The sequence below is a fragment of the Podarcis bocagei genome (assembly GCF_964188305.1).
Source record: "Podarcis bocagei genome assembly, chromosome: 18".
In the NCBI taxonomy this organism is placed as follows: Eukaryota; Metazoa; Chordata; class Lepidosauria; order Squamata; family Lacertidae; genus Podarcis; species Podarcis bocagei.
The window spans coordinates 2,228,335-2,254,524 of NC_138144.1; the positions used below are offsets into that span (position 1 = coordinate 2,228,335).

The 26,190-nt window shown below is 47.9% G+C and overlaps 1 protein-coding gene across 1 annotated transcript; it reads left to right on the forward strand.

Annotated features, from left to right (window-relative positions):
• Positions 1 to 4,384: 4,384 nt before the first annotated feature.
• SCAMP4 (secretory carrier membrane protein 4) lies at positions 4,385 to 25,270 on the forward strand. The gene is made up of 7 exons (XM_081178066.1): positions 4,385 to 4,531; positions 13,614 to 13,670; positions 14,619 to 14,747; positions 15,758 to 15,914; positions 17,516 to 17,617; positions 19,862 to 19,979; positions 20,877 to 25,270. Exons 2-7 carry the CDS (start codon positions 13,664 to 13,666, stop codon positions 21,051 to 21,053), a joined length of 690 nt encoding a protein of 229 aa, XP_081034192.1. The 5' UTR covers positions 4,385 to 4,531; positions 13,614 to 13,663; the 3' UTR covers positions 21,054 to 25,270.
• The last annotated feature ends 920 nt before the right edge of the window (positions 25,271 to 26,190 follow it).

The following is a 26,190-nucleotide window of genomic DNA, read 5'->3' on the forward strand; positions in this document are numbered from 1 at the left end:
CTCTTTCCAGTCTATTTCTGAAGTTCTTTTGTAATACGACAGCTGCTTTGAGATCCCTGTATTGAATGTCCTGAGCCACAGGGATGTCCAAAGTCCGTTTCAGGGGTCTAATCCGGCCCGCTGGTCAGTTTAATGCAGCCCCCGTGGCAGTTGTTTATCTCCTGAGGTAAGGTAAAGGTGATGTATAGAAGTGAGAGCTGGACCATAAAGAAGGCTGATCGCCGGAGAATTGATGCTTTTGGATTCTGGTGCTGGAGGAGACTCTTGAGAGTCCCATGGACTGCCAGAAGATCAAACCTCTCCATTCTGAAGGAAATCAGCCCTGAGTGCTCACTGGAAGGACAGATCCTGAAGCTGAGGCTCCAAGACTTTGGCCACCTCAGGAGAAGAGAAGACTCCCTGGAAAAGACCCTGATGTTGGGAAAGATGGAGGGCACAAGGAGAAAGGGACGACAGAGGACGAGATGGTGGGACAGTGTTCTCGAAGCTACCAGCATGAGTTTGACCAAACTGCGGGAGGCAGTGGAAGACAGGAGGGCCTGGCGTTCTCTGGTCCAGGGGGTCACGAAGAGGCCTCCGTCGTCCCCTTCTCCTTGCACCCTCCATCTTACCCAGCATCAGGGTCTTCTCCAGGGAGTCTTCTCTTCTCATGAGGTGGCCAAAGTCTTGGAGTCTCAGCTTCAGGATCTGTCCTTCCAGTGAGCACTCAGGGCTGATTTCCTTCAGAATGGAGAGGTTTGATCTTCTTGCAGTCCATGGGACTCTCAAGAGTCTCCTCCAGCACCAGAATTCAAAAGCATCCATTCTTCGGCCATCAGCCTTCTTTATGGTCCAGCTCTCACTTCCATACATCACTACTGGGAAAACTGTAGCTTGAACTATACGGACCTTTGTCGGCAAAGTGATGTCTCTGCTTTAATGAGGTAGCAACCCTCAACGCCTACAGGACAAAAATCGGGTCCATTCTGACAAATATCGGGTCCATTCTCTCACTTCTGACCCTTCTTGATTCCCTCATATTGGGGGGTTGACCCACGATGTCCCTTCCAATTCTACAATTCTCTCGTCTACAATTCTGACAGGTTATACCAATAATACCAACTGCATTTTCCCAGTTGATGTGTCTTATTTTATTTTAAGGAAAGGTGTGCGGGTTTGTTTTTGGCTATTTGGAGATTTTTGTTTGGAAATCCTGACATCCAGTGGATGATGATTGCATGACAGCTGAAGTTACACTCGCACCGTAACACTTCAAAGCCGCATGGTACCGTTGCCTGTTTCCCCCAAAGGATTCTGGGAGCTGTAGTTTGTTAGCAGAGGTGCTGAGAGCCCTTTGGAAATCCTTATTCTCCGCCCAGACCAACCCTTCTGTTTCGAGAAGCAATGGAGTGCACATCCGCGGGTGAAATCAAACATTTTCAGCAGGCGCTGAAAAGAAAACAAAGGGGGGGGGATAGATAGCTTAGGCCTGGAAGTTTGACATTTGTAACATATCTCAGGCCTGTAAATTAAGGTTATCAGACGTCCCCGGTGCCTGGGGACAGTCCCCGGATTTACAAATCAGTCCCCTGAGAAAATCCATCCATTCCGACCAAAGTTGAAAAGTATCCCCAGATTCACTGGGGGAAAAATCTGGTAACCTTGCTGTAAATTTACATTTATTATCTCAGGCCCTTTATTTTAGAGTAGAATATATAGATTTTAGGGACGTGGGTGGCGCTGTGGGTTAAACCACAGAGCCTAGGACTTGCCGATCAGAAGGTGGGCGGTTCGAATCCCCGCAGTGACGGGGTGAGCTCCCGTTGCTCGGTCCCTGCTCCTGCCAACCTCGCAGTTTGAAAGCACGTCAAAGTGCAAGTAGATAAATAGGTACCGCTCCGGTAGGAAGGTAAACGGCGTTTCCGTGCGCTGCTCTGGTTCGCCAGAAGCGGCTTAGTCCTAATAAAGCGAGATGAGCGCCGCAACCCCAGAGTCGGCCACGACTGGACCTAATGGTCAGGGGTCCCTTTACCTTTACATAGATTTTAATTGTAGATGGTTAGGTGTGTTTTTGTAAACATGGGATATAAATCTGTAAAAGCAATCAGTCAATACAATTTTATATTTTAGAAAGAAAATATGTGTGTCATTAAAAAAATATATGAATAAAGCATTGTGTTCATGCCTGATGTGAAGGGGTAGGCAGTTCCAAATTTGTAACTATTGTGCAAATTTTGTTTTTTGTTGGTATAAATAAGGAAGCATTAGTTTTTGCAATCGGCATTGATCCCAATACAGCGTATCGTTGTTGTTGCACACAAAGCACGGCGCTAAGGCTTTAGGCGAGGCACCGCAACCTGCGACCCTCCAGATGTTTTGGGACTACAACTCCCATGATCCCTAGCTAACAGGACCAGTGGCCAGGGATGATGGGAGTTGTAGTCCAAAACATCTGGAGGGCCAAAAGGGATACAAAAATGGGAGACGTGAGGAAGTCAGGAAAATAAGTTAACTAAAGATGAGAGATTAAGAAAGAGGGGAATTTTGTTTTTCTTTTATATGTGTTTTTTCTTTTTTCCTGTTTTGTGTTTAATGTTTGTATGTTTGTATCTTGTATTTTTGTATCTTGTATCTGTTTTGCTTTTGTATTTTTCTAAACTTTTCTATCGATAAAACCTAATAAAATATTATATATATAAAAAAACCAACATCTGGAGGGGCGCAGGTTGGGGATGCCTGCTTTAGATTATTGCAAGCTACATATGAGTTCCAATAGATTAGCTGCCTGTGCTTAAGGCTACTTTGCATTCCAGCCATTCTGTCCCAACCGAGACACCGTAGCCTCCCTTTCCCCTTGCTTTCTCCTTTCATAGAGATAAGAAAAATCAAGACGTGCTCACCTCATTTTACGAATATAGCACTTCCTCGCCCACAAGAGGGAGGAACCCGGGGCAACCCCCGATGCCACTGGATAGAATAAGGCTTTTATATTGTTTTGGGCTTAAGTCTTGGACCTCCTTTTTTTTTTTTAAAGATATTTATTGAAAGTTTTTAAGATATAGCAAAAAATGAAAAATAAACATACGAAATAAAAAACAATTAAAAACACGCATTAATTTTCAATAACATAACTTCCGTACACTTATTTCCTCAGACCTCCTCACACCTCCCCTCCTTGTATTCCAATTCAGTTTGTTAGTTCAGCAAATCCTTACCATTAAGCTTTTACCCATTTGTGAATCTTTTTTTTTCATGTCTCCTAAAGCATTACAGATGGAAACCAGTTAGTTTCTATCCAACATCCTTCTAACATTCATTAATTTTACAATATTTCTTTAAATAGTCTTTGAATTTCTTCCAGTCTTCTTTCACCGACTCTTCTCCCTGGTCCCGGATTCTGCCAGTCATTTCTGCCAATTCCATGTAGTCCATCACCTTCATCTGCCATTCTTCCCGGGTGGGTAGATCTTGTGTCTTCCAATACTTCGCGATGAGTATTCTTGCTGCTGTTGTAGCATACATAAAAAAAGTTCTGTCTTTCTTTGGCACCAATTGGCCAACCATGCCCAGGAGAAAGACCTCTGGTTTCTTCAGAAAGGTATATTTAAATACCTTTTTCATTTCATTATAGATCATCTCCCAGAAAGCCTTAATCCTTGGGCACGTCCACCAAAGGTGGAAAAATGTACCTTCCGTTTCTTTACATTTCCAACATTTATTATCGGGCAAATGGTAGATTTTTGCAAGCTTGACTGGGGTCATGTACCACCTGTACATCATTTTCATAATATTCTCTCTTAAGGCATTGCATGCCGTAAACTTCATACCTGTGGTCCACAACTGTTCATAGTCAGCCATCATTATGTTATGTCCAACATCCTGTGCCCATTTAATCATAGCAGATTTAACCATTTCATCCTGAGTATTCCATTTCAACAGCAGGTTATACATTCTTGACAAATTCTTAGTTTTGCTATCTGAAGAAGTGTGCATGCACACGAAAGCTCATACCAAGAACTAACTTAGCTGGTCTTTAAGGTGCTACTGGAAGGAATTTTTTTTATTTTGGGTTCTAAGAGTTCTGTTTCTAATTTTGATTTTTCCACCTGGAAGCCAATTTTCTTATCTAAATTATATGCCTCCATTATCTGATCATAATGAAGCCACTCTCTCACTTTGTTTTTTTAATTTTTCAAAACTCTGCAATTCCAGTTTATCTCCTCCTTGTTCCAAAATTTCACAGTATGTCGGACTTCTTTGGCTCCGCGTGAATCCCGGAACTCCGTCCCCGCGTGCGACTCTACAAGAAAAGTCTATGTTCTTTTCTTCCCCCTCTCTCTTTCCCTAGGCGCCCGCAAGCCGACGGCCGTCCCGTGACCGGCCGCGGTGGCCGACGGGAGTTGCAGTCCGGCCTCCCGCGCCGCCCTATGAGGGGAGCCGCCTCCAGAACTACGACTCCCAGAGGCCACCGCGGCGAAGCGGAGGGCCGGGGGAATAGAGCGAAGGGCGGCGTTGGCGGCGGCGGCAGATGCTGGCCGAGGCGTCGGCGGAGGTAACGGACCCGGAGCCGCGGCTCCCGCTTCCCAAAACGCCCTCAGGCCCGGGGACGCCGCTGATTGGCTGGCTGGGGAGGAGGGGGCGGGGCTTGCACCAGGAGCCCGGGCAAAGGGCGCGTGTTGCACGCCCGGCGCGTGTGCAAGGGGAGGGGGGCTGGGCTGGGAGCTCCCAGGGTATTGCAATTCCTCTTTGCAAGGGGTGATTGCATTTGCTTCGGTTGGTTTTGCAAAGTGGTGCATTTTGAGTTTGCTGGGCAACAGTTGGTTTGGGGTATGTAAATAATATTTATTGTTGTCGTTGTCATTCTTATCATTGTCACTGTTATTATTTTTGTGCAGTTATATTGGTTAGATTTGACTTTGCCTCAATAATTGCATTTGCTTTTATTATACTGTTGTTGTGCAATTATATTGGTTAGATGTGCAATTATATTGGTTCGATTTGACTTTGCCGCAATAATTGCATTTGCTTCAGTTGGTTTTGCAAAGTGGTGCATTTTGAGTTTGCTGTGCAACAGTTGGCTTTGGGTATGTAAATAATATTTATTGTTGTTGTTGTCATTCTTATCATTGTCACTGTTATTATTTATGTGCAATTATATTGGTTAGATTTGACTTTGCAGCAATAATTGCATTTGCTTTTATTATACTGTTGTTGTTTTGTTGTTGTCGTTATCATTATTATCATTGTTACAGTTATTATTTTTGTGCAGTTATATTGGTTAGATTTGACTTTGCCGCAATAATTGCATTTGCTTCAGTTGGTTTTGCAAAGCGGTGCATTTTGAGTTTGCTGTGCAACAGTTGGTTTTGGGTATGTAAATAATATTTATTGTTGTTGTTGTCATTCTTATCATTGTCACAGTTATTATTTTTGTGCAGTTATATTGGTTAGATTTGACTTTGCCACAATAATTGCATTTGCTTTTATTATACTGTTGTTGCTTTGTTGTTGTCGTTATCATTATTATCATTGTTACAGTTATTATTTTTGTGCAATTATATTGGTTAGATTTGACTTTGCAGCAATAATTGCATTTGCTTCAGTTGGTTTTGCAAAGTGGTGCCTTTTGAGTTTGCTGTGCAACGGTTGGTTTGGGTATGTAAATAATATTTATTGTTGTTGTCATTCTTATCATTGTTACAGTTATTATTTTTTGTGCAGTTATATTGGTTAGATTTGACTTTGCCGCAATAATTGCATTTGCTTTTATTATACTGTTGTTGTTGTTTTGTTGTTGTCATTTTCATTATTATCATTGTTACTGTTATTATTTTTGTGCAGTTATATTGGTTAGATTTGACTTTGCCGCAATAATTGCATTTGCTTCAGTTGGTTTTGCAAAGTGGTGCATTGAGTTTGCTGTGCAACAGTTGGTTTGGGGTATGTAAATAATATTTATTGTTGTTCTTGTCATTCTTATCATTGTTACTGTTATTATTTTTGTGCAGTTGTATTGGTTAGATTTGACTTTGCAGCAATAATTGCATTTGCTTCAGTTGGTTTTGCAAAGTGGTGCATTTTGAGTTTGCTGTGCAACAGTTGGTTTTGGGTATGTAAATAATATTTATTGTTGTCATTCTTATCATTGTTACAGTTATTATTTTTGTGCAGTTATATTGGTTAGATTTGACTTTGCAGCAATAATTGCATTTGCTTCAGTTGGTTTTGCAAAGTGGTGCATTGAGTTTGCTGTGCAACAGTTGGTTTGGGGTATTTAATAATATTTATTACTGTTGTTGTCATTATTATTCCTATTGTTGTTGTCATTTTCATTGTTACCATTCTTAGTTGGTTTTTGTAGCAGTGCATTTGCTATGCATCAGTTGGTTTTGCTATGTTTTATAATATGTTTTAATAAATATTTATTATCCTTATCGTGGTTACTGTTATTATATTTGTACACGGCCCTGAGAGAAGCTCCTAGAACAGTGCAATTATATTGGTTAGATTTGACTTTGCAGCAATAATTGCATTTGCTTTGGTTGGTTTTGCAAAATAGTGCATTTTGAGTTTGCTGTGCAACAGTTGTAAATAATAATTATTGTTGTTGTCATTAATGTTACTATTGTTTTGTTGTTGTCATCATTATCATTGTTACTGTTATTATATTAGTACACCGCCCTGAGAGAAGCTCATAGAATAGTGCAATTATATTGGTGAGATTTGACTTTGCAGCAATAATTGCTTTTGCTTTAGTTGGTTTTGCAGTTGTGCATTGAGTTTGCTATGCAACAGTAGATTTGGGTATGTTTTCACTTATGCTGGAAGCTGCCCAGAGGTGGCTGGGTACAAACAGACAAACAAAAAAAAATCACCATCATTTTCATTTTCATTATTACTATTACTAATTAAGTTCTATTTGTGCCCTGAGAAAAGCTCATAAAATAGTGCAATTACATTTGCTAGACTTGACTTTGCAGCAATATTTATATTTGCTTTAGTTGGTTTTTTGCTGTGGTGCATTGTGTTTGATATGCAACAGTCGGTTTTGCTAGTTTTTTAGTTACACTTTCAACAACTGAGGCCGTATTTTTTGCTCTATAAGACTCACTTTTCCCCTCCTAAAAAGTAAGGGGAAATGTGTGTGCGTCTTATGGAGCGAATGCAGGCTGCGCAGCTATCCCAGAAGCCAGAACAGCAAGAGGGATTGCTGCTTTCACTGCGCAGCGATCCCTCTTGCTGTTCTGGCTTCTGAGATTCAGAATATTTGTTTTTCTTGTTTTCCTCCTCCAAAAACTAGGTGCGTCTCGTGGTCTGGTGCGTCTTATAGAGCGAAAAATACGTATTTAATGCTGCTAACATTTATTTAAACATCAAGTGCTTACTGCTTTTCGAAGCACCAGGCATATATATATGGTGTGTATGGATAATACGTAAAAACAAGCAGTTGGGGGAGATTATGTTGACTTGAGTCTTCTCTAGGACGGCTTTCTGGAGGTGATATTGATGTCGTGAGTTGAGTTTGGATCTCACTTAGAAAATCTAAGAAGATACCTTTCTGCCGTATCCGGTCAAAGTGATGTGTTGCACATTCTTGTCAAGAGGATGAGCAATTTTGTTTCTGAGTCACGGCTTCCTCCGCGAGTTCTGCAAATCGGTTGCCAGACCAAAATCCAGTTCTCTGGAAGGAGAAGGGGAAATCTGACAGCTCGTGTGATTTTCTAAAGTCTTGATTTTAAATATTATCATTATTATTAAGTCTGCAATGCAAGTCGATCCTCGGTGCTTCCAGGAACTGGTTGTGATTTGGAACAAACTTCTAACTCCTTGCAAGCCGCATGCTTGAAAACAGCTGACTCCCCAAAGCCAGAAAACCACGCTGAATCTCATTTGCTACCACCATATTTGGGGAGAAAGTAGAATCATAGAATCCTAGAGTTGGAAGAGACCCCAAGGGCCATCGAGTCCAACCCCCTGCCAAGCAGGAAACACCATCAGAGCACTCCTGACATATGGTTGCCAAGCCTCTGCTTAAAGACCTCCAAAGGAGGAGACTCCACCACACTCCTTGGCAGCAAATTCCACTGTCAAACAGCTCTTACTGTCAGGAAGTTCTTCCTAATGTTTAGGGGGAATCTTCTTTCTTGTAGTTTGGATCCATTGCTCCGTGTCCGCTTCTCTGGAGCAGCAGGAAACAACCTTTCTCCCTCCTCTATGTGACATCCTTTTATATATTTGAACATGGCTATCATATCACCCCTTAACCTCCTCTTCTCCAGGCTAAACATGCCCAGCTCCCTTAGCCAGGCATATGATCCTAGCCCCAGCTTTTGAGGGTTTTCGTTCCCAGCTAGAGGGACAAAACATCGGGGCGAGTTGAGCAGGCGAATAAGTAGAGGGAATTGAATTGAATTGAACCAGATGGTGTTATTTTATTTAATTGAACCAGCTGAGTCTAATCAGGACACTAAACTCAGCTCCAAATCCTGGAGCTAAATTTTAGGCACCGGAAGCCCATAGGAAAGTCAGTGCTTTACCCAGTAGAAAAATTTGGGAGGCCTTGGGCTAAAAACTCCATTTTCTGGGGGAGTAATGAGAAAACTCCTTTAATATACCGAGAGGTCTGGAGGGTAGCAACAAGAAAACAGGATTTTGGTGGGTTTTTGGACGCAGCTGTCGGAGCTGACATCCTCCTCTTTCTCCGTGAATTTGTCCCCATCTTTTAAAGCCATCCGAATTGGTGGCCATTTCTCAGTCCTGTGGGAGCAGGTGCCACATTTTGGCTGCGCGAAGGCTTGCTATAGATAAATGTGCGCGGCTTGCCTGCAAACGAAACGGTTGATTTTTGCTCTCTTGGTTATCTTGAATCTTGGGTTCGCAGTCGTGGAAAAGCTGTCGCAAGAAGGGTTGATTCAGAGTGGGCGGGGAGTTAATTTTATCCTTAGGGGTGTGACATCTGCTGCTGTAATTCCTTTAAAGCTTCCCGTTTTTAAACAGGCTTTCTGTCTTGTATGAACATACAGGGGTACCTTGGTTCTCAAACGCCTTGGGACTCAAACAATTTGGAACCCAAACACTGCAAACCCGGAAGTACCGTATTTTTCGTCCCATAGGACGCACCTAGTTTTTTGGGGGGGAAATAAAGGGAAAAAAATTTCCCTTTATTTCCCCCCCAAAACCAGGTCGGGGAAACCGAACCAGGTCGAGGAACAGCGGGATGGCAGCGCTGCGCCTCCTTGCTGTCCCCCGAGCTTGTGGGGCTGGCCGATGTCTGTCCGGCGGGCGGGGCGCTCTGCTTCAGGGCGCCCCTCGCAGCAGGCTGCTATCCGCAGCGTAGGGAGCCCTGCGGGAATTCCCGAAGCGCCGGACGCTCTGCTTTCAGGGCGCCCGGCGCTCCGGGAAGCAGGCTGCTATCCGCAGCCTAGACAGCCCTGCGGGAACTCCCGCAGGCTGTCTAGGCTGCGGATGTCTTCCTGAAGCCTGGAAAGCGAGAGAGGTCAGTGCGCACCGACCCCTCTCGCTCTGCAAGCTTCAGCGAAAGCCTGCATTCGCCCCATAGGACGCACCCAGATTTCCCCTTCATTTTTGGAGGGGGAAAAGTGCATCCTATAGGGCGAAAAATATGGTAAGTGTTCTGGTTTGCGAACTTTTCTCTGTGGCTGTTTAAAGTAGCCGAATCCTGGTACAGTGGTACCGTGGGTTACATACGCTTCAGGTTACATACGCTTCAGGTTACAGACTCCGCTAACCCAGAAATATTACCTCAGGTTAAAAATTTTGCTTCAGGATGAGAACAGAAATCGTGCTCCGGCGGCGCGGCAGCAGCAGGAGGCCCCATTAGCTAAAGTGGTGCTTCAGATTAAGAACAGTTTCAGGTTAAGAACGGACCTCGGGAACGAATTAAGTACTTATCCTGAGGTACTAAAGGACTCCTGACCATTAGGTCCAGTCACGGCCGACTCTGGGGATGCGGCGCTCATCTCGCTTTACTGGCCGAGGGAGCCGGCGTCCAGCTTCCGGGTCATGTGGCCAGCAGGACTAAGCCGCTTCTGGCGAACAAGAGCAGCGCACGGAAACGCCGTTTACCTTCCCGCCAGAGCGGTACCTATTTATCTACTTGCACTCTGACGTGCTTTCGAACTGCTAGGTTGACAGGAGCAGGGACTGAGCAACGGGAGCTCACCCCGTCACGGGGATTCGAACCGCCGACCTTCCGATCGGCGAGTCCTAGGCTCTGTGGTTTAACCCACAGCGCCACCCGCGTCCCTCTAACCTGAGGTACTACTGTATAGTAAAAATAAAATAGTCCTTTTAAAACAGATTTAACTGAAATGGCGTTCCCTGATCATGCCGTTTTCCGGGTGACGGGTGTTGCCTTGGCTTTCGCGACTTTGGCAAGGGATGTTTTTCATTCATCCGAGATGGCAGGAAACTGGGATATCTCGAATAGACCTTTCCTTTCCTTTTTTAAGCAGAAAAACAGTTGGGGTGGGAAGGCGATGCTTGGCAGCTACATCGGCGAGCGGTTTACGCAGGGATAAACACTCAATATGCTGACACTCAATATGCCAGCAAGTTTGGAAAACTCAGCAGTGGCCAGAGGATTGGAGAAGATCAGTCTACATCCCAATCCCAAAGAAGGGCAGTGCCAAAGAATGCTCCAACTACCGCATAATTGCGCCCACTTCACACGCTAGCAAGGTTATGCTTAAAATTCTACAAGGCAGGCTTAAGCAGTATGTGGACCGAGAATTCCCAAAAGTGCAAGCTGGATTTAGAAGAGGCAGAGGAACCAGAGACCAAATGGCAAACATGCGCTGGATTATGGAGAAAGCTAGAGAGCTCCAGAAGGACATCTACTTCTGCGTCATTAACTACGCAAAAGCATTTGACTGTGTCAACCACAGCAAACTATGGCAAGTTCTTAAAGAAATGGGAGTGCCTGATCACCTCATCTGTCTCCTGAGAAATCTCTATGTGGGACAAGAAGCTACAGTTTTCCCAACAGTGATGTATGGAAGTGAGAGCTGGACCATCAAGAAGGCTGATCGCCGAAGAATGGATGCTTTTGAATTCTGGTGCTGGAGGAGACTCTGGAGAGTCCCATGGACTGCAAGAAGATCAAACCTCTCCATTCTGAAGGAAATCAGCCCTGAGTGCTCACTGGAAGGACAGATCCTGAAGCTGAGGCTCCAAGACTTTGGCCCCCTCAGGAGAAGAGAAGCCTCCCTGGAAAAGACCCTGATGTTGGGGAAGATGGAGGGCACAGGGAGAAGGGGACGACGGAGGACGAGATGGTGGGACAGTGTTCTCGAGGCTACAAACATGAGTTTGACCAAACTGCGGGAGGCAGTGGAAGACAGGAGGGCCTGGCCTGCTCTGGTCCAGGGGGTCACGAAGAGGCGGACACAAATAAACGACTCAACAACAACAACAAGCGAGCTTTTGTTGCGCTTTGGGATCCTTGTTGACCCCCAGAAGTCTCCGAAATGTCCAGCGCACCAAATTCGTAGTGCAATAGCTGTGCAGCTGTCTTAAATCAGCCTTCTCCTGAGTCGGGATCCCTAGACGTTGGCGGGTGGCAAATTTGAGATACACTCCCTTTACCGCATGGAAAAGATGGAGGGATGAATCAGTTTCGGGGAGCCATTCATTCCTAAGAGAAACCTGTTTTGTCGTCATTCGTCTCCCCCATTGGAGGAATGCCTCTGTTCGAAATAATAGAATATTCTCTGCGGTTTGGAGGTTTTATGCTAGGATTCAGCCCTCCCACCCTCTAGCAGAGCTGCTCCTGTTTGCTTGGCAAAAAATTAAAAATTAAAAAATGGCAGGGAGACAGACACACAAGCCTCTTTGTATTACTTTCCCTGGGTCCTTTTTGGAAAAAGGCACCCAGGACAAAGGGGTCTTCTGTCTGCCCGGATGAAAGGAGGAGGCTGTGGCTGGTTTCCGCGGAGCGTGGCCGCGTTAACCAGCTGCGTATCGGAGTTTAAAGGCAAAGGGACCTTTGACCATTAGGTCCAGTCGTGGCCGACTCTGGGGTTGCGGCGCACACCTCGCTTTACTGGCCGAGGGAGCCGGCGTACAGCTTCCGGGTCATGTGGCCAGCAGGACTAAGCCGCCTCTGGCGAACCAGAGCAGCGCACGGAAACGCCGTTTACCTTCCTGCCGGAGTGGTACCTATTTATCTACTTGCACTTTGAGGTGCTTTCGAACTGCTAGGTGGGCAGCAGCTGGGACCGAGCAACGGGAGCTCACCCTGTCATCGCGGGGATTCGAACCGCCGACCTTCTGATCGGCAAGTCCTAGGCTCTGTGGTTTAACCCACAGCGGCACCTGTGTCCCATGTATCGGGTGGGCAAATTGGGAGGGAACCCCAGTTACCGAAGACCCTCTTTCCGCAACCTGTTCCACTGCCAAACGATAGGAAGTTACAGTGGTACCTCAGGTTACAGACGCTTCAGGTTACAGACTCCGCTAACCCAGAAATAGTACCTTGGGTTAAGAACTTTGCTTCAGGGTGAGAACAGAAACCGTGCTCCGGCGTTGCGTATTAGCTAAAGTGGTCTTCAGGTTAAGAACGGACCTCCGGAACGAATTAAGTTCTTAACCCGAGGTACCACTGTATTCCTGTTGTTTAGTCGGAATCTTCTTTCTTCTAACTCGTCCGGATCAAGGGGAGTCATAGTCTTGGCTCTATTCCGCCTTGCTCTGACCACACCTGGAGTCCCGTGCCCAGTTCTGGACACCACAATTTAAAGGAGGGTGTTGACAGGCCGGTAGGTGTGCAGAAGGTTCTGGAAGCCAAGCCTGATGAGGAACGGTTGAAGGAGTTGGGTACGTTTAGCCTGGAAAAGAGGAGACCGAAAGGAGATCATAGAATCATAGAGTTGGAAGAGACCACAAGGGCCATCGAGTCCAACCCCCTGCCAAGCAGGAAACACCATCAGAGCACTCCTGACATCTGGTTGTCAAGCCTCTGCTTAAAGACCTCCAAAGGAGGAGACTCCACCACACTCCTTGGCAGCAAATTCCACTGTCAAACAGCTCTTACTGTCAGGAAGTTCTTCCTAAGGTTTAGGTGGAATCTTCTTTCTTGTAGTTTGGATCCATTGCTCCGTGTCCGCTTTTCTGGAGCAGCAGAAAACAACCTTTCTCCCTCCTCCATGTGACATCCTTTTATATATTTGAACATGGCTATCATATCACCCCTTAACCTCCTCTTCTCCAGGCTAAACATGCCCAGCTCCCTTAGCCGTTCCTCATAAGGCATCGTTTCCAGGCCTTTGACCATTTTGGTTGCCCTCCTCTGGACACGTTCCAGTTTGTCAGTGTCCTTCTTGAACTGTGGTGCCCAGAACAGGACACAGTACTCCAGGTGAGGTCTGACCAGAGCAGAATACAGTGGCACTATTACTTCCCTTGATCTAGATGCTATACTCCTATTGATGCAGCCCAGAATTGCATTGGCTTTTTTAGCTGCCGCGTCAGTTCGGGGGTCAATGAAACGCTGTGTTGCTGTTTTGTGTCTTTGCCGAGTTAACTTTCTTTCTGTTTAGGGGGGTGTCCTCTGCCCTGAAGAAACGAGAAATGTTTTGCTGAGGCTCAGAATTTTTGTCTTTTCTCTCTCGTAGGGTCGACTCTGACTTGAAAACCGCCCCGTGGGAAACACCCGAAGGACAAAATGGCAGGTAACGAGATTCACGGGCACGGTTTTGAGCCTTCCGCCCTACCGGTCTGAAAAACAGTGTTTGATTTCAGGGGGTTGGACTAGATCATTCTTGCAACCCTGTGATTCTCAGGCCACTTCGGACGCCCGTTGGGCTCGTGTGTGTCTTGAGAATTGTGCAAAAAGGCCTGCTGTTCACCGGGCTGAAATATACACGTCTCCTACAGAATACAGTGGTACCTTGGTTCTCAAACTTAATCCGTTACGGAAATTCCGTTCCAAAACCAAAGCGTTCCAAAACCAAGGCGTGCTTTCCCGTAGAAAGTCATGCAAAACGGATTAATCCGTCCCAGACTTTTAAAAACAACCCCTAAAACATGAATTTTACCATCTAACGAGACCATTGATCCATTAAATGAAAGCAATCATCAATGCACTGTACTGTAAAATAAATAAGATAGTATTTTGGATGATAAAAATAATTATTTTTTCCTTCCCTGCACTGATGATAGTCGCTGTTCGGATGGGAGGGCTTTTATCCATTTCTGCAGTCGCACAATCAATCAGTAGCTCCTGAGACACCCGAAAACCGAGGTACCACTGTACAGTGGTACCTCAGGTTACATACGCTTCAGGTTACAGACTCCGCTAACCCAGAAATAGTGCTTCAGGTGAAGAACTTTGCTTCAGGATGAGAACAGAAACCGTGCTCTGGCGGCAGCAGGAGGCCCCATTAGCTAAAGTGGTGCTTCAGGTTAAGAACAGTTTCAGGTTAAGAACAGACCTCCGGAACAAATAAGTACTTAACCCAAGGTACCACTGTACATAGTTTGTAATGGACAGCTCCTCCTATCTGTTGTGCTTTCGGGGAGTTTTGAGCCGCCGGCTTAACCTTCCGGCGGCGAAAGCGCCGTTTCGCAAACCCAAAAACCACTTTTCCCCACTTTGGTTTTTCTCGTTCTTTTCCCAGAGAAAGTCAACAACTTCCCTCCGCTCCCCAAATTCATCCCGCTGAAACCGTGCTTCTACCAGAACTTTGCCGACGAGATTCCCATCGATCATCAGACGCTGGTGAGACGGATCTATCACTTATGGATCTGTAAGTTTCTCCCTGGGGGGAAAAACGACATTCGGGGTGGATAAAAATCAATGATTTTTATTTTTTAAGTAAATAAAATAAGGGATTTTTTAAAAATTTAAATCGGGATTTTTAAAATAAAATGCTTTTAGGAGGAAAAATCTTTCTAAAGATAGTTTTCGATTCAAGTTACATGACTTTTGTCTTCTGGGTTTTCTGGGGGTTTTCCTGTTGTTACTCTGTCTCTCAAGGCTGCAATAAACCTACCGTTAAAATGAGGGACTGGCCATTTCTTCGTCAGAGGGCAAATTTAGCTGGGGATCAAATACTCCCCCCCCCCCACTGGATTAAAATAAAATGCAAAATCAGAGAAAAAGTCAGCAAACCCATGTTGTTGACAAAAGTCCTAGGCTGTGATAGCCAACGGTTTGTTCTGTTGTATAAGATGGGGTGTTATGTTTGAAAAACATGTGCAAAAATAAAAATAAAACTTATAGTAAAGGTAGAGGGACCCCTGACCGTTAGGTCCAGTCGTGGCCGACTCTGGGGTTGCGGTGCTCATCTCACTTTACTGGCCGAGGGAGCCGGCGTACAGCTTCCGGGTCATGTGGCCAGCAGGACGAAGCCGCTTCTGGCGAACCAGAGCAGCGCACGGAAACGCCGTTCACCTTCCCACCGGAGCGGTACCTGTTTATCTACTTGCGCTTGGACGTGCTTTCGAAGTGCTAGGTTGGCAGGAGCAGGGACTGAGCAACGGGAGCTCACCCCGTCATTGCGGGGATTCGAACCACCAAATCAGCAGGTCCTAGGCTCTGTGGTTTAACCCACAGCGCCACCCGCGTCCCATAAAAATTATATATATATATAAAATAGAAAAAGGAATTTGCAGCTGTGTCCCGTAAAGGGATCGAACCCGCAACCCTGGCGTTATATCAGCACCACGCCCAGCCAACTGAGCTATCCAAACCCGTTTCTATTGCCTTAAGACATTTATTTTCTTCCCCTTTTTTTCTCCTTCCCGTCTTCCACAGTCTATTGCATCACCTTGGGCGTCAATCTCATCGCCTGCCTGGCCTGGTGGATCGCTGGAGGTTCCGGGGCAAACTTCGGCTTGGCACTCCTCTGGCTCCTCGCTTTCAGCCCCTGCGGTTATGTCTGCTGGTTCCGGCCGGTCTACAAAGCCTTTAGGTAAATGGCCCGTCCGTCTGCATTTAAGGTAAAGGGACCCCTGGCCATTAGGTCCAGTCACGGCCAACTCTGGGGTTGCGGCGCTCACCTCGCTTTACTGGCCGAGGGAGCCGGCGTACAGCTTCCGGGTCATGTGGCCAGCAGGACTAAGCCGCTTCTGGCGAACCAGAGCAGCGCACGGAAACGCCGTTTACCTTCCCGCCGGAGTGGTACCTATTTATCTACTTGCACTTGGACGTGCTTTCAAACTGCAGGAGCAGGGACCAAGCAACGGGAGCTCACCCCGTCATTGCGGGGATTCGAACCGCCGACCTTCTGATCGGCGAGTCCTGGGCTCTGTGTTTTAACCCACAGCACCACCTGCGTCCCTCCACCTGCATTTATCTCCCCCCAAATATCCAGGACTGATGTTGCTAAGAGCCCTGTGGCTGGGCTCCTTTTTGTTGTGGTTTTAAAAACCTCTCTGCAAGGAGAAATCTAGTCCATCAAGAAACTGGCTCCTTTCTCCTTGCGGCGTTCAGAAGCGGCGTCTTCCGCACTCGCCTTATGAAACCACAATAAAACATGAAACTTTTAATAATATTTATTATTATTTTATATTATTTATTCTCCGCCCATCCGGCTAGGACGCAGCCCTTCTGAACCCCCGGGGAGACTTTTTTATTTCTGTCTATTTGCATTTCTATTACATTTCAAAATTCTTACATATTCAGGCGGGAAAGGAAAATGTAGGACTTCCCTTCCCCTCTTTCCTCTTATTTTCCCCTTCCCAAACCTTTCTCTAATCCTCTCCTGATCTCTTAATTCTAACTTAAAACACTGCCGAACTAAACTTGCAGCCTCCTAAACCGATTATCTGTCTATGTAATGATTTTTCATGTATCCTATAAATATTTCCTACCCTCCCTAAACCTTTTATCATCCCGATTCCCGAAAGAACTTTTGCACGCGTTGTGGAAGGGCAAGGATTATTGGCTAGTTTCCGTTCTTATTTTTTGTTATAGCCAACAAATTGTGAAATCACAATAAGGCATCAAACTTTTAACAACAACAACAATTTTTATTACCGTATTTTTCGCTCTATAAGGCGCACCAGACCACAAGACGCACCCAGTTTTTGGAGGAGGAAAACAAGAAAAAAAATATTCTGAATCTCAGAAGCCAGAACAGCAAGAGGGATCGCTGCGCAGCGAAAGCAGCGATCCCTCTTGCTGTTCTGGCTTCTGGGATAGCTGCGCAGCCTGCATTCGCTCCATAAGACGCACACACGTTTCCCCTTACTTTTTAGGAGGGGGAAAGTGAGTCTTCTAGAGCAAAAAATGTGCTAACTATACGCCACCCATCTGGTTGGGCTTCCCTAGCCACTCCGGCCGGCTCCCAACAGACTATTAAAAATACAATAAAACATCCAAGATTAAAAGCTTCCCTAAACAGGGCTGCCTTCAGATGTCTTCTAAAAGTCCAATTGTTATCTCCTTGACATCTGGCGGGAAGGCGTTCCACAGGGCGGGCGCCACCACCGAGAAGGCCCTCTCTCTGTAGTGTTTTCATCCATTTGCGGACTCCGCTGAATCCTCCCTCTTTTCCCTTTCCTCCCGCAGGTCGGACAGCTCTTTTAACTTCATGGCTTTCTTCTTCGTCTTCGGAGCCCAGTTCGTCCTGACCGTCATTCAAGCCGTCGGCATCGGCGGCTGGGGAGCGTGGTAAGTTTATTCGTTTCTGAAAAGATTGAGGATACGCAGCCGTACTTTGGAAGTCGGATGGCAAAGTTCCTGGACGTTTTGGCTCCCGGACGTCGCAAACCCGGAAGTGAGTGTTCCGGTTTGCGAACCATTTTTGGAAGCCAAACGTCCGGCGTGGCTTCCGATTGGCTGCTGGAGCTTCCTGCAGCCAATCAGAAGCCCCACTGGATGTTCGGGTTCCAAAGAACGTTCGCAAACCAGAATGCTTACTTCCGGGTTTGCGCCGTTCAGGAGCCATAACGTCCGAGTGCCAAGGCGTTTGGAATCCAAGGTACGACCATACTCAGAACCCAACTCCTGTGTGCTCTGGCTCTCACAAGATCTCCCAGGGCCGCACGAATCCCCGCGATATCTCTCATGGGAGCACCCCAGACCCGTCTAGAGGAAGAGAGTCTTGCTTCCCCAAGCAAGGTCCTCTCCTCGCATTGTGTTGAAGTTGTGGGATGCCGGCCAACCGGACTTTGACCGTGCTGAGTTGAAAATCAACGTGTTTGCAAGCGGATATTTCCTGATCGATCTTCATACATGCGATGGCAACAATAATAATAATAATTTATTCTTTATACCCCGCCCATCTGGCTGAGTTTCCCCAGCCACTCTGGGCGGCTCCCAATCGAGTGTTAAAAAACAATACAGCATTAAATATTATAAACTTCCCTAAACAGGGCTGCCTTGAGATGTCTTTTACAAATAAGATAGCTGCTTATTTTCTTGACATCTGGTGGGAGGGCGTTCCACAGGGTGGGCGCAACCACCGAGAAGGTCCTCTGCCTGGTTCCCTGTAACCTCGCTTCTCGCAGGGATGGAACCGCCAGAAGGCCCTCGGGAGATGGACCCCGGTGTCCGGGCTGGACGATGGGGGTGGAGACGCTCCTTCAGAAATACTGGGCTGTTTAGGGCTTTCAAGGTCAGCACCAACACTTTGAATTGTTCTCGGAAACGTCCTGGGAGCCATTGCAGATCTCTCAGGACCAGTGTTATGTGATCCCGGCCGTCGCTCCCAGTCCCCAGTCTAGCTGCCACATTCTGGAACATCTTAAGGAGCTGTCTTTCTGGGTTAGGCAAGAGAGTCCCATAGATCAGCTCACTCTCTGCGTATTCTTCTTTACACACCACAAATAATATTCCTTCCAAGAGGAGAAAGAGAACAAAATCTCACGGGTTATAATGGGCCTCTAGTCCAGAGCAAGCCTTGTTGAGCCGGACAGGTGCTTTTAGGACAGACAGACGGACGCCTAAGCAGGTTTGGGACATGCATAGGATTTGCACCGCTTACTGATTTGCAAACGGTGCCAGCTCCCCTTGCCCCCAGGGAACTGTTGAAAATCGGAGCCAGGAAGCTTTTATGAGAAGGTCTGCGCCATTTTTTCCATCATTTCTGGGAGCCTCCGCTCATGCAAATAGTTGCGAGAGGAGGAGAAAGAAGCCTTGGGGTATTCTTATTTTTATTTTTTTTGTTACGTGCCCAAGAACGGCATTGCCCGTTCTCGATCTCTGCCATTCCTTTGAGGCCGCAGCGGTGAGTGACAAGTCAAGATGCATTGTGGGGGAAGCGCTAAAAATGGAGGAAGTCCCCGCAGGCAGAAAACCAGAACGTCTCCTCTCTCTATCTGCACTCAATTTGTGCATGCGGGGATTTGTTTCGGGGGAAACGCTGAAATGTTGACTCCAGGGGGGAAAGAGGCGGCTTTTCTTGGAAGTCTTGATCGGTCGAGGACTTTGGGAACGTTTTGGGGCTGTGTACCGTATTTTTTGCTCTATAAGACTCACTTTTCCCCTCCTAAAAAGTAAGGGGAAATGTGTGTGCGTCTTATGGAGCGAATGCAGGCTGCACAGCTATCCCAGAAGCCAGAACAGCAAGAGGGATTGCTGCTTTCGCTGCGCAGCGATCCCTCTTGCTGTTCTGGCTTCTGGGATTCAGAATTTTTTTTTCTTGTTTTCCTCCTCCAAAAACTAGGTGCGTCTCGTGGTCTGGTGCGTCTAATAGAGTGAAAAATACAGTATTTTTTTTTTAATGCTTCCCTGTTACTCATTCCCATCCCAAATGCCAACTTACCTGAGCTAGACTAGGAAGACCCCGCGTTTGGGCCTTGCCCCCAGGGAACTGTTGAAAATCAGAGCCCGGAAGCTTTTATGAGAAGGTCTGCGCCAGAATGCAAGCTTCCCCATTCAGCAGTGACCAGATGCCCTTTTCTTCCCTTCCAGCGGTTGGCTTGCGGCCGTGACGTTCTTTGGTACGAGTATCGGCGCTGCTGTAATCATGCTCATCCCGGCGATCATGTTCACGTTTTCGGCCCTGGTGATGCTGGTATGCCTTCTGCGGGTAAGCGAGGTTTTGTTTAAATTGCTGTTAAGGAAACGGTCGTTTTTCTCCTTCCAATAAAGCACAGCGGAAAAGTTGCCCAAGTGTAAACAGCTAACTTGTTAAACCTCACAATCATTTCATAGTTCTGTATTTCTAGTAAAGGTAAAGGGACCCCTGACCATTAGGTCCAGTCGTGGCCGACTCTGGGGTTGCAGCGCTCATGTCACTATTTTTGCATCAGAAAAATAAAAATCTTCTTTGCTTTCACCGAAAGCTGCCTCCATCCTTTCTCAGACCAGTCATAGATTAGGGGACTCAGAGTCCCTTGTGGCAGCAAAGATCACCCCCCCCCCCCAGTTTTCTACAACAGTGGCCATCTGTGTAAGGTAAAGGGACCCCTGACCATTAGGTCCAGTCGTGGCCGACTCTGGGGTTGCGGCGCTCATCTCGCTTTACTGGCCGAGGGAGCCGGCGTACAGCTTCCGGGTCATGTGGCCAGCATGACCAAGCCGCCTCTGGCGAACCAGAGCAGCGCACGGAAACGCCGTTTACCTTCCCACCAGAGTGGTACCTATTTATCTGCTTGCACTTTGACGTGCTTTCGAACTGCTAGGTTGGCAGGAGCAGGGACCGAGCAACGGGAGCTCACCCCTTCGCGGGGATTCGAACCGCCGACCTTCTGATCGGCAAGCCCTAGGCTCTGTGGCTTCACCCACAGCACCACAATTTCCCTTAAAAAAAGGGAAACGTTGACAGCTATGGTGTGTGTGTGCATGCATGCACAATATTTTTAACTGGTAGCGGGGAATATTCTGTAGTTCTCTGCACTTCCCGGAAGCACTGTCCGCGGGGTTTTGAGTTCGTGGTGCTCCGTTCCAACCTGCCTTTTAAACTCCCCTCCCTCTCTGAAACCAGGTCCACCGGCTTTACCGCGGCGGCGGCGGAAGCTTCCAGAAAGCTCAGGACGAGTGGCAGACCGGGTCGTGGCGGGACCCCCCGAGCCGGGAAGCCCAGTTCAGTAATTTCTCCGGGAACAGCCTCCCTGAATACCCGACCGTCCCCAACTACCCTCCCGGAGGCCGGTGGCCGTGAGTTCGAAACCAGCTCCCGTCAGACTTGCGCCCGGATCGTTTTTTTTTTTTTCCGGATCGCTGTGCAAATTTTTATTTTTACATCTTGCAGTTTTTGCGGATTTTAAAAATCATTCCGGGTGGAAGAATTAACATGCAAGACGTTCGTCTTTTCCCTGTTGTTGTTTTTTTCCATCTCTCTCAATTTGTTTCAAATAATCTCAATTTGGAGGACCTTGCTGGTTTGGAACTGCAGGAAGCGCGGCTCTTGCCAACATTTGACTAGTTTGCCTTGAGGGATGCGGGCTGCCATATCTATTCCTTTATTCTCATTGTGTCCATCCTCACTTTTTTGCCAATGGATGAATGACACAGGCCTAGGGGGGAAAGTCACATCCTTAAACCTTCCAAAAATCTGCCTTCGTGGTCAACCTTTTTTCCTAAGAGAGAAGCGGATCACCGCCACGTTCTTCGCCTGCGGGCTTTTTTGCATTTTCCGGAGCCTCCGCTCATGCAAATAGTTGTGAGAGGAGGAGAGAGAAGCCTTTGATTATTACTATTTTATTTTTATTGTTATGTGCCCAGGAACGGCATTGCCCGTTCTCTGCCATTCCTTTGAGGCCACAACGGCGAGAGAGAATTTATGATAACGTTGTTGGGGAAGCGCGAAAAACCGAGGAAGTCCCCGCAGGTGGAAAACCAAAATATCTCTCTGTGCTCAATTTCTGCATGCAGGGATTTGTTTCGGGGCGACAGGGGGAAACGCTGAAATGTTAACTCCACGGGGGGAACAGAGGGTTGCTTTTCTTGGAAGTCTTGATCGGTTGAGGACTTTGGGGGCTGTGTATGTCTTTTCGATGCTTTACCTGCTACTCATTCCCGTCCCAAACGCCAGCTTACCTGAGCTAGACGAGGAAGACTTTGTGTTTGGCCTGGGAACCCCAAAATGCTAGTGGGCTCCTCGGTTCTGACGGACCGCATCCCGGCAGGTTTCAACTCAGCAAAGCTTCGCCTTTCCGCTTCGGAGCTGAATCGGACCTGTGGCCGCCAGCCGCGACCCCCAGCCACCCACACAATAAGCAGAAAGCAGTGGGGTGAACTGGGTCTGCCCCACAAATCCTGAATAGCACTTAAGCTTCATCCACCCAAATATCACAGCAGCCTTGATCCCCACAGGACTGGGTGGCGGCGCCTATAGGGTGGGGGCCTTCTCCTGCCTTTACCCCCTCTTGGAAACCCACCCGGCTTTTGGCTCCGACTCCCAGCACAACCGTCTCTCCAGAACTGGGCCCCTCGGTCGAAAATTTCATTTTGGAACCAGCAGACGCTGTATGTCACCCCAGAATTTCGCTTTCCTTTTTCCCCCCTGTCCATTTAAAATGCCGTGGGACCGCTTCAAACCTCCATGGCTTTCCCCGTCCACCCCCGCCAAAGAATCCTGGGAGTTATAGTTTGCGGAGGGCGCCGGGGGTTGCTTGCAGGCCCCTTGCGTTCCCTTTGTGGAGCTTCAGTTTGCCGGTTGGCGCCTCTTGGAGGGGGATTCCGGGAACGGTAGTGGGGTGCGGGGAGATACAGGCGCCTCCGAACCACTCCCGGCGCCCTTCGCGAACTATAACTCCCAGGATTACTTTCGGGGAAGCCACAAACTGTTTATGCAGTGGCATCGTCGTGCTTTAAATGTGTGGCGCGGGCATGCTGTTTTTATTTTTTTGCAAACAACTGCATTGTGTGTGTTTTTTGGCGGGGGGGGGCTCATTTTCGCCTCCCCACGCCTTGCCAGAATCAAAACGCGCCCGTTTGTTTCCTTGTCTCGCCTTAGCTATTCTGCTCCCCCCTTTGAGGAGCGGAATTCGAATGCATTAACCAGGAACTTTCCTGGGGGGTACGTGGGTTTCTCAAAAGACCCAGAGCGATTGGGGGGGGGCAGCTGGGTGGAAACTACGAATGTGAAAACTCTTTTTTACGGGACGGAGCAGGAATTGGGGCAGGGCTAAAAAGCAGGGTGGTCTTTTAGGTCCACTAAACGCTCAAAGCGGTATCGTTCCCCCTTTAAGCCGCCCTGGCTTCTCACAAAGAATCCCGGGAACTGTAGTTTTCCCGGGGGCGCCCAGTGTGCTTAGGAGACTCCGATTCCCTCCAGTCCCCAGCGAATTCCCTAGGCAAGATAATTAAACCGCCCTGCAAATGGAATAGGGCTTGCCTAACAACACCACCCTGAGGAGAACTATAGTTCCCAAGATGCCTCGGTTTCGAGGGGGCTGTTTAGAGAAGTTCAGAACTGCCTTAAAGTTCCAGTGCAGACTTTAGCGTCAGCGGTCTTTTAACGACATGTGCCTTACCGGAGATTGCGAAAAAAATAATAATCCCTCCCGTCGTAACTTGATTTTTGCTCTTATTTTCCTTGCTACGGGGTGTGTGGTTTTGTTTACACTTGAGGAGGGGGGGCGTTCCTCCCCTTCTTACTCGAAAGGACCAACGTCTTGTAAATACACTCTGAACTTCTCGCGGCGAAATCTTGCACCGGGCAACGCAAAATTCGCGGGGGTCCGAAAACCTCCTTACGGGGCGGCGACTCTCATCTCAAGAAGCCGCAACCCCAGCCTGTTTTGCACGGGGGGCAAGGAATTTGGCTGCCCCCCTCCCCACCCCAGATAAGGATGGGCTCCATCTTTGACCGTGGGGCCAGGGCGGCAGTCGTCGCCCCCCCCCACACACATCGCCTCTCTCCTAAACAGAGACGTTCCTGCATATCTTGCAAATGGAGCCATTCCTCTCGCACACTACGAATTTTTGGGGGGGGATGTGGGCAGCCCCCCCAGATTCAGACCCCAAAGACCCCTTAAGGTGTGTCGTCCGTCCGTCTCCTCCACCTGCCCGCTTCCTGGCGTTCCAAGCCCGGCCCACGGTTTCCTCAAATCAGCCTTTCTCAACGTTCCCAGATGTTGTTGTACTACAACTCCCATCACCCCTAGCTAGCAAGGCCAGGGCTCAGGGATGATGGGAGTTGTAGTCCGACAACATCTGGGGACCCACAGGTAGAGAATCGCTCAGACGTTCACCTGCAATACCCTAAAGCAGGCATTCCCAACCAGATGTTTTGGACCACCTTAAATCAACACCTGCAATTATTACGATTATTTTGCAGCTCCACCCCCCCCCCAAAAAAAATGCCAAAGGCTGGCCCCCCCGGCAGGAACACTACTAGGGCGCTTTCTCCTGAATTCCCGCACCCCCTTTCTCCTACGGGGTGTTTTTTTGGGGGGGGTGTCGAAAGAGCATCCGAGTGTTTAGAAGATGCCTGCGGAATTAGGGTGATCGCCCCACCTCCCCGAGTTGGCAGTGAAGTGCCTGGATCGTGGCCTCTTCGGACCCCCCATCTCTCGGGGAGGGGGGAGCGCTTGCAAATAGGGGTGCTTAGCAACCTCTGAGCTGTAAGCGGCGGGTTCCAATTCTGCTTGGTTGCCAAATTATGTAAAAAACAACACCACATTGCTTTCCCATCTCGTTGCTCCAGTGTAAAGCCAAGTTTCTGGACTCTCCTGTTTCATTTTGGGGGAGAGGTCTCCCCCCCCCCCATTTATACGAAACAAACCTACCTAACTCCTTGGAAGGAGAGACTTGGATTTTTTGGGGGGGGTCCACGTTTCTCACACTGGGGGTGTTGCGGTTGTGTGTGTGGTTTTTTTTACGTACCAAGCCAAGGCGGTAAATGTTCGCCAAATACTTCCTCGAAATCTAGGAGGGAGACCCACAAAACTGGCGTGTTTTTTCCTCTTTTCTCTTGACCCCAGGGAACCCTGGCAATTGTAGTCTTTTCGACGCCATGCCCCCCACGTTCAAGATCTCTGTCTCTCCCCCAAAACAGGAAAAAAAACTTGCTTTTCTTCTAGCGTCGCAGATCCACCTTCGGAGCCACGTGCGATCTGTTTTTCTTAAATCTCGAAAACCGGGTCTCCACGCAGAGTGTACAGTCTCCCCTCGTTGTCTTAATATAACCTACTGATAACTCTGTTGTCGTTTAATAAACAGGAAAATACGTTTGTAACACCATGTTTACACAAGGGAACTAACTGATGCCTTTTCTTGGAGGGGCGGGTAAGCGAGGGTGGGGTCTCAACTCTGCCAACTCTCTATCCGCCACGTTGATTTTTTTTTATTTTGCATCGCGGAATGATCTCGCCCGGCGATTTTTGGTGACTTTAAAAATAAAAACGGAATTAAAAGTTTGCCTACTGGAAAGGAGTGTTTTGTGCGATGATTAAATGGACGGGAAATTCAGGGAGCGTCCTTTAGCAGGATCAGGCCCAAGGGAGCTCATCTGATTCTCCATCCTCACAGTGGCCAAAGAAGATGGCCGTACTCTTCCCACAGACTGCCTTGCCAGAGTGGTGCATGCTCTGGTTATCTCCTGCTTGGACTACTGCCATGCGCTCTCCGTGGGGCTGCCTTTGAAGGTGACCCGGAGACTACAACTAATCCAGAATGCGGCAGCCAGACTGGTGACTGGGAGCGGCCGCTGGGACCATTTGGGACTCTCGGTCATTCTGGACTCACAGCTGTCCATGGAGACGCAGGTCCATTCTGTGTCCAGGGCAGCTCCATCTGGTACGCAGGATGAGACCCTGCCTGCCTGCGCATTGTCTCTCCAGAGTGGTGCACGCTCTGGTTATCTCCCGCTTGGACTACTGCCATGCGCTCTACGTGGGGCTGCCTTTGAAGGTGACCCGGAAACTACAACTAATCCAGAACGCGGCAGCCAGACTGGGGACTGGGAGCGGCCGCCGAGACCACATAACACCGGTCCCGAAAGACCTACATTGGCTCCCAATACGTTTCCAAGCACAATTCAAAGTGTTGGTGCTGACCTTGAAAGATAGCTCCATGGAGAGCGCATGGCAGTAGTCCGAGCAGGAGATAACCAATTCTGAGCACAATTCAAAGTGTTGGGGCTGACCTTGAAAGCCCTAAATGGCCTCAGTCCGGTATAACTGAAGGAGCGTCTCCACCCCCATCGTTCAGCCCGGACACCAGGGTCCAGCTCCGAGGGCCTTCTGGCGGTTCCCTCCCTGCGAGAAGCCATGTTACAGGGAAGCAGGCAGAGGGCCTTCTCGGTGGTGGCACCCGCCCTGTGGAACGCCCTCCCACCAGATGTCAAAGAG

What these genes read in the sequence shown, in the direction of transcription:
- SCAMP4 (XM_081178066.1), top strand. An exon ending in ATCGGCGGCTGGGGAGCGTG is followed by an intron (nt 17,618 to 19,861) that starts GTAAGTTTATTC and finishes CTTCCCTTCCAG; the next exon opens with CGGTTGGCTTGCGGCCGTGA. An exon ending in TGCTGGTATGCCTTCTGCGG is followed by an intron (nt 19,980 to 20,876) that starts GTAAGCGAGGTT and finishes CTCTGAAACCAG; the next exon opens with GTCCACCGGCTTTACCGCGG.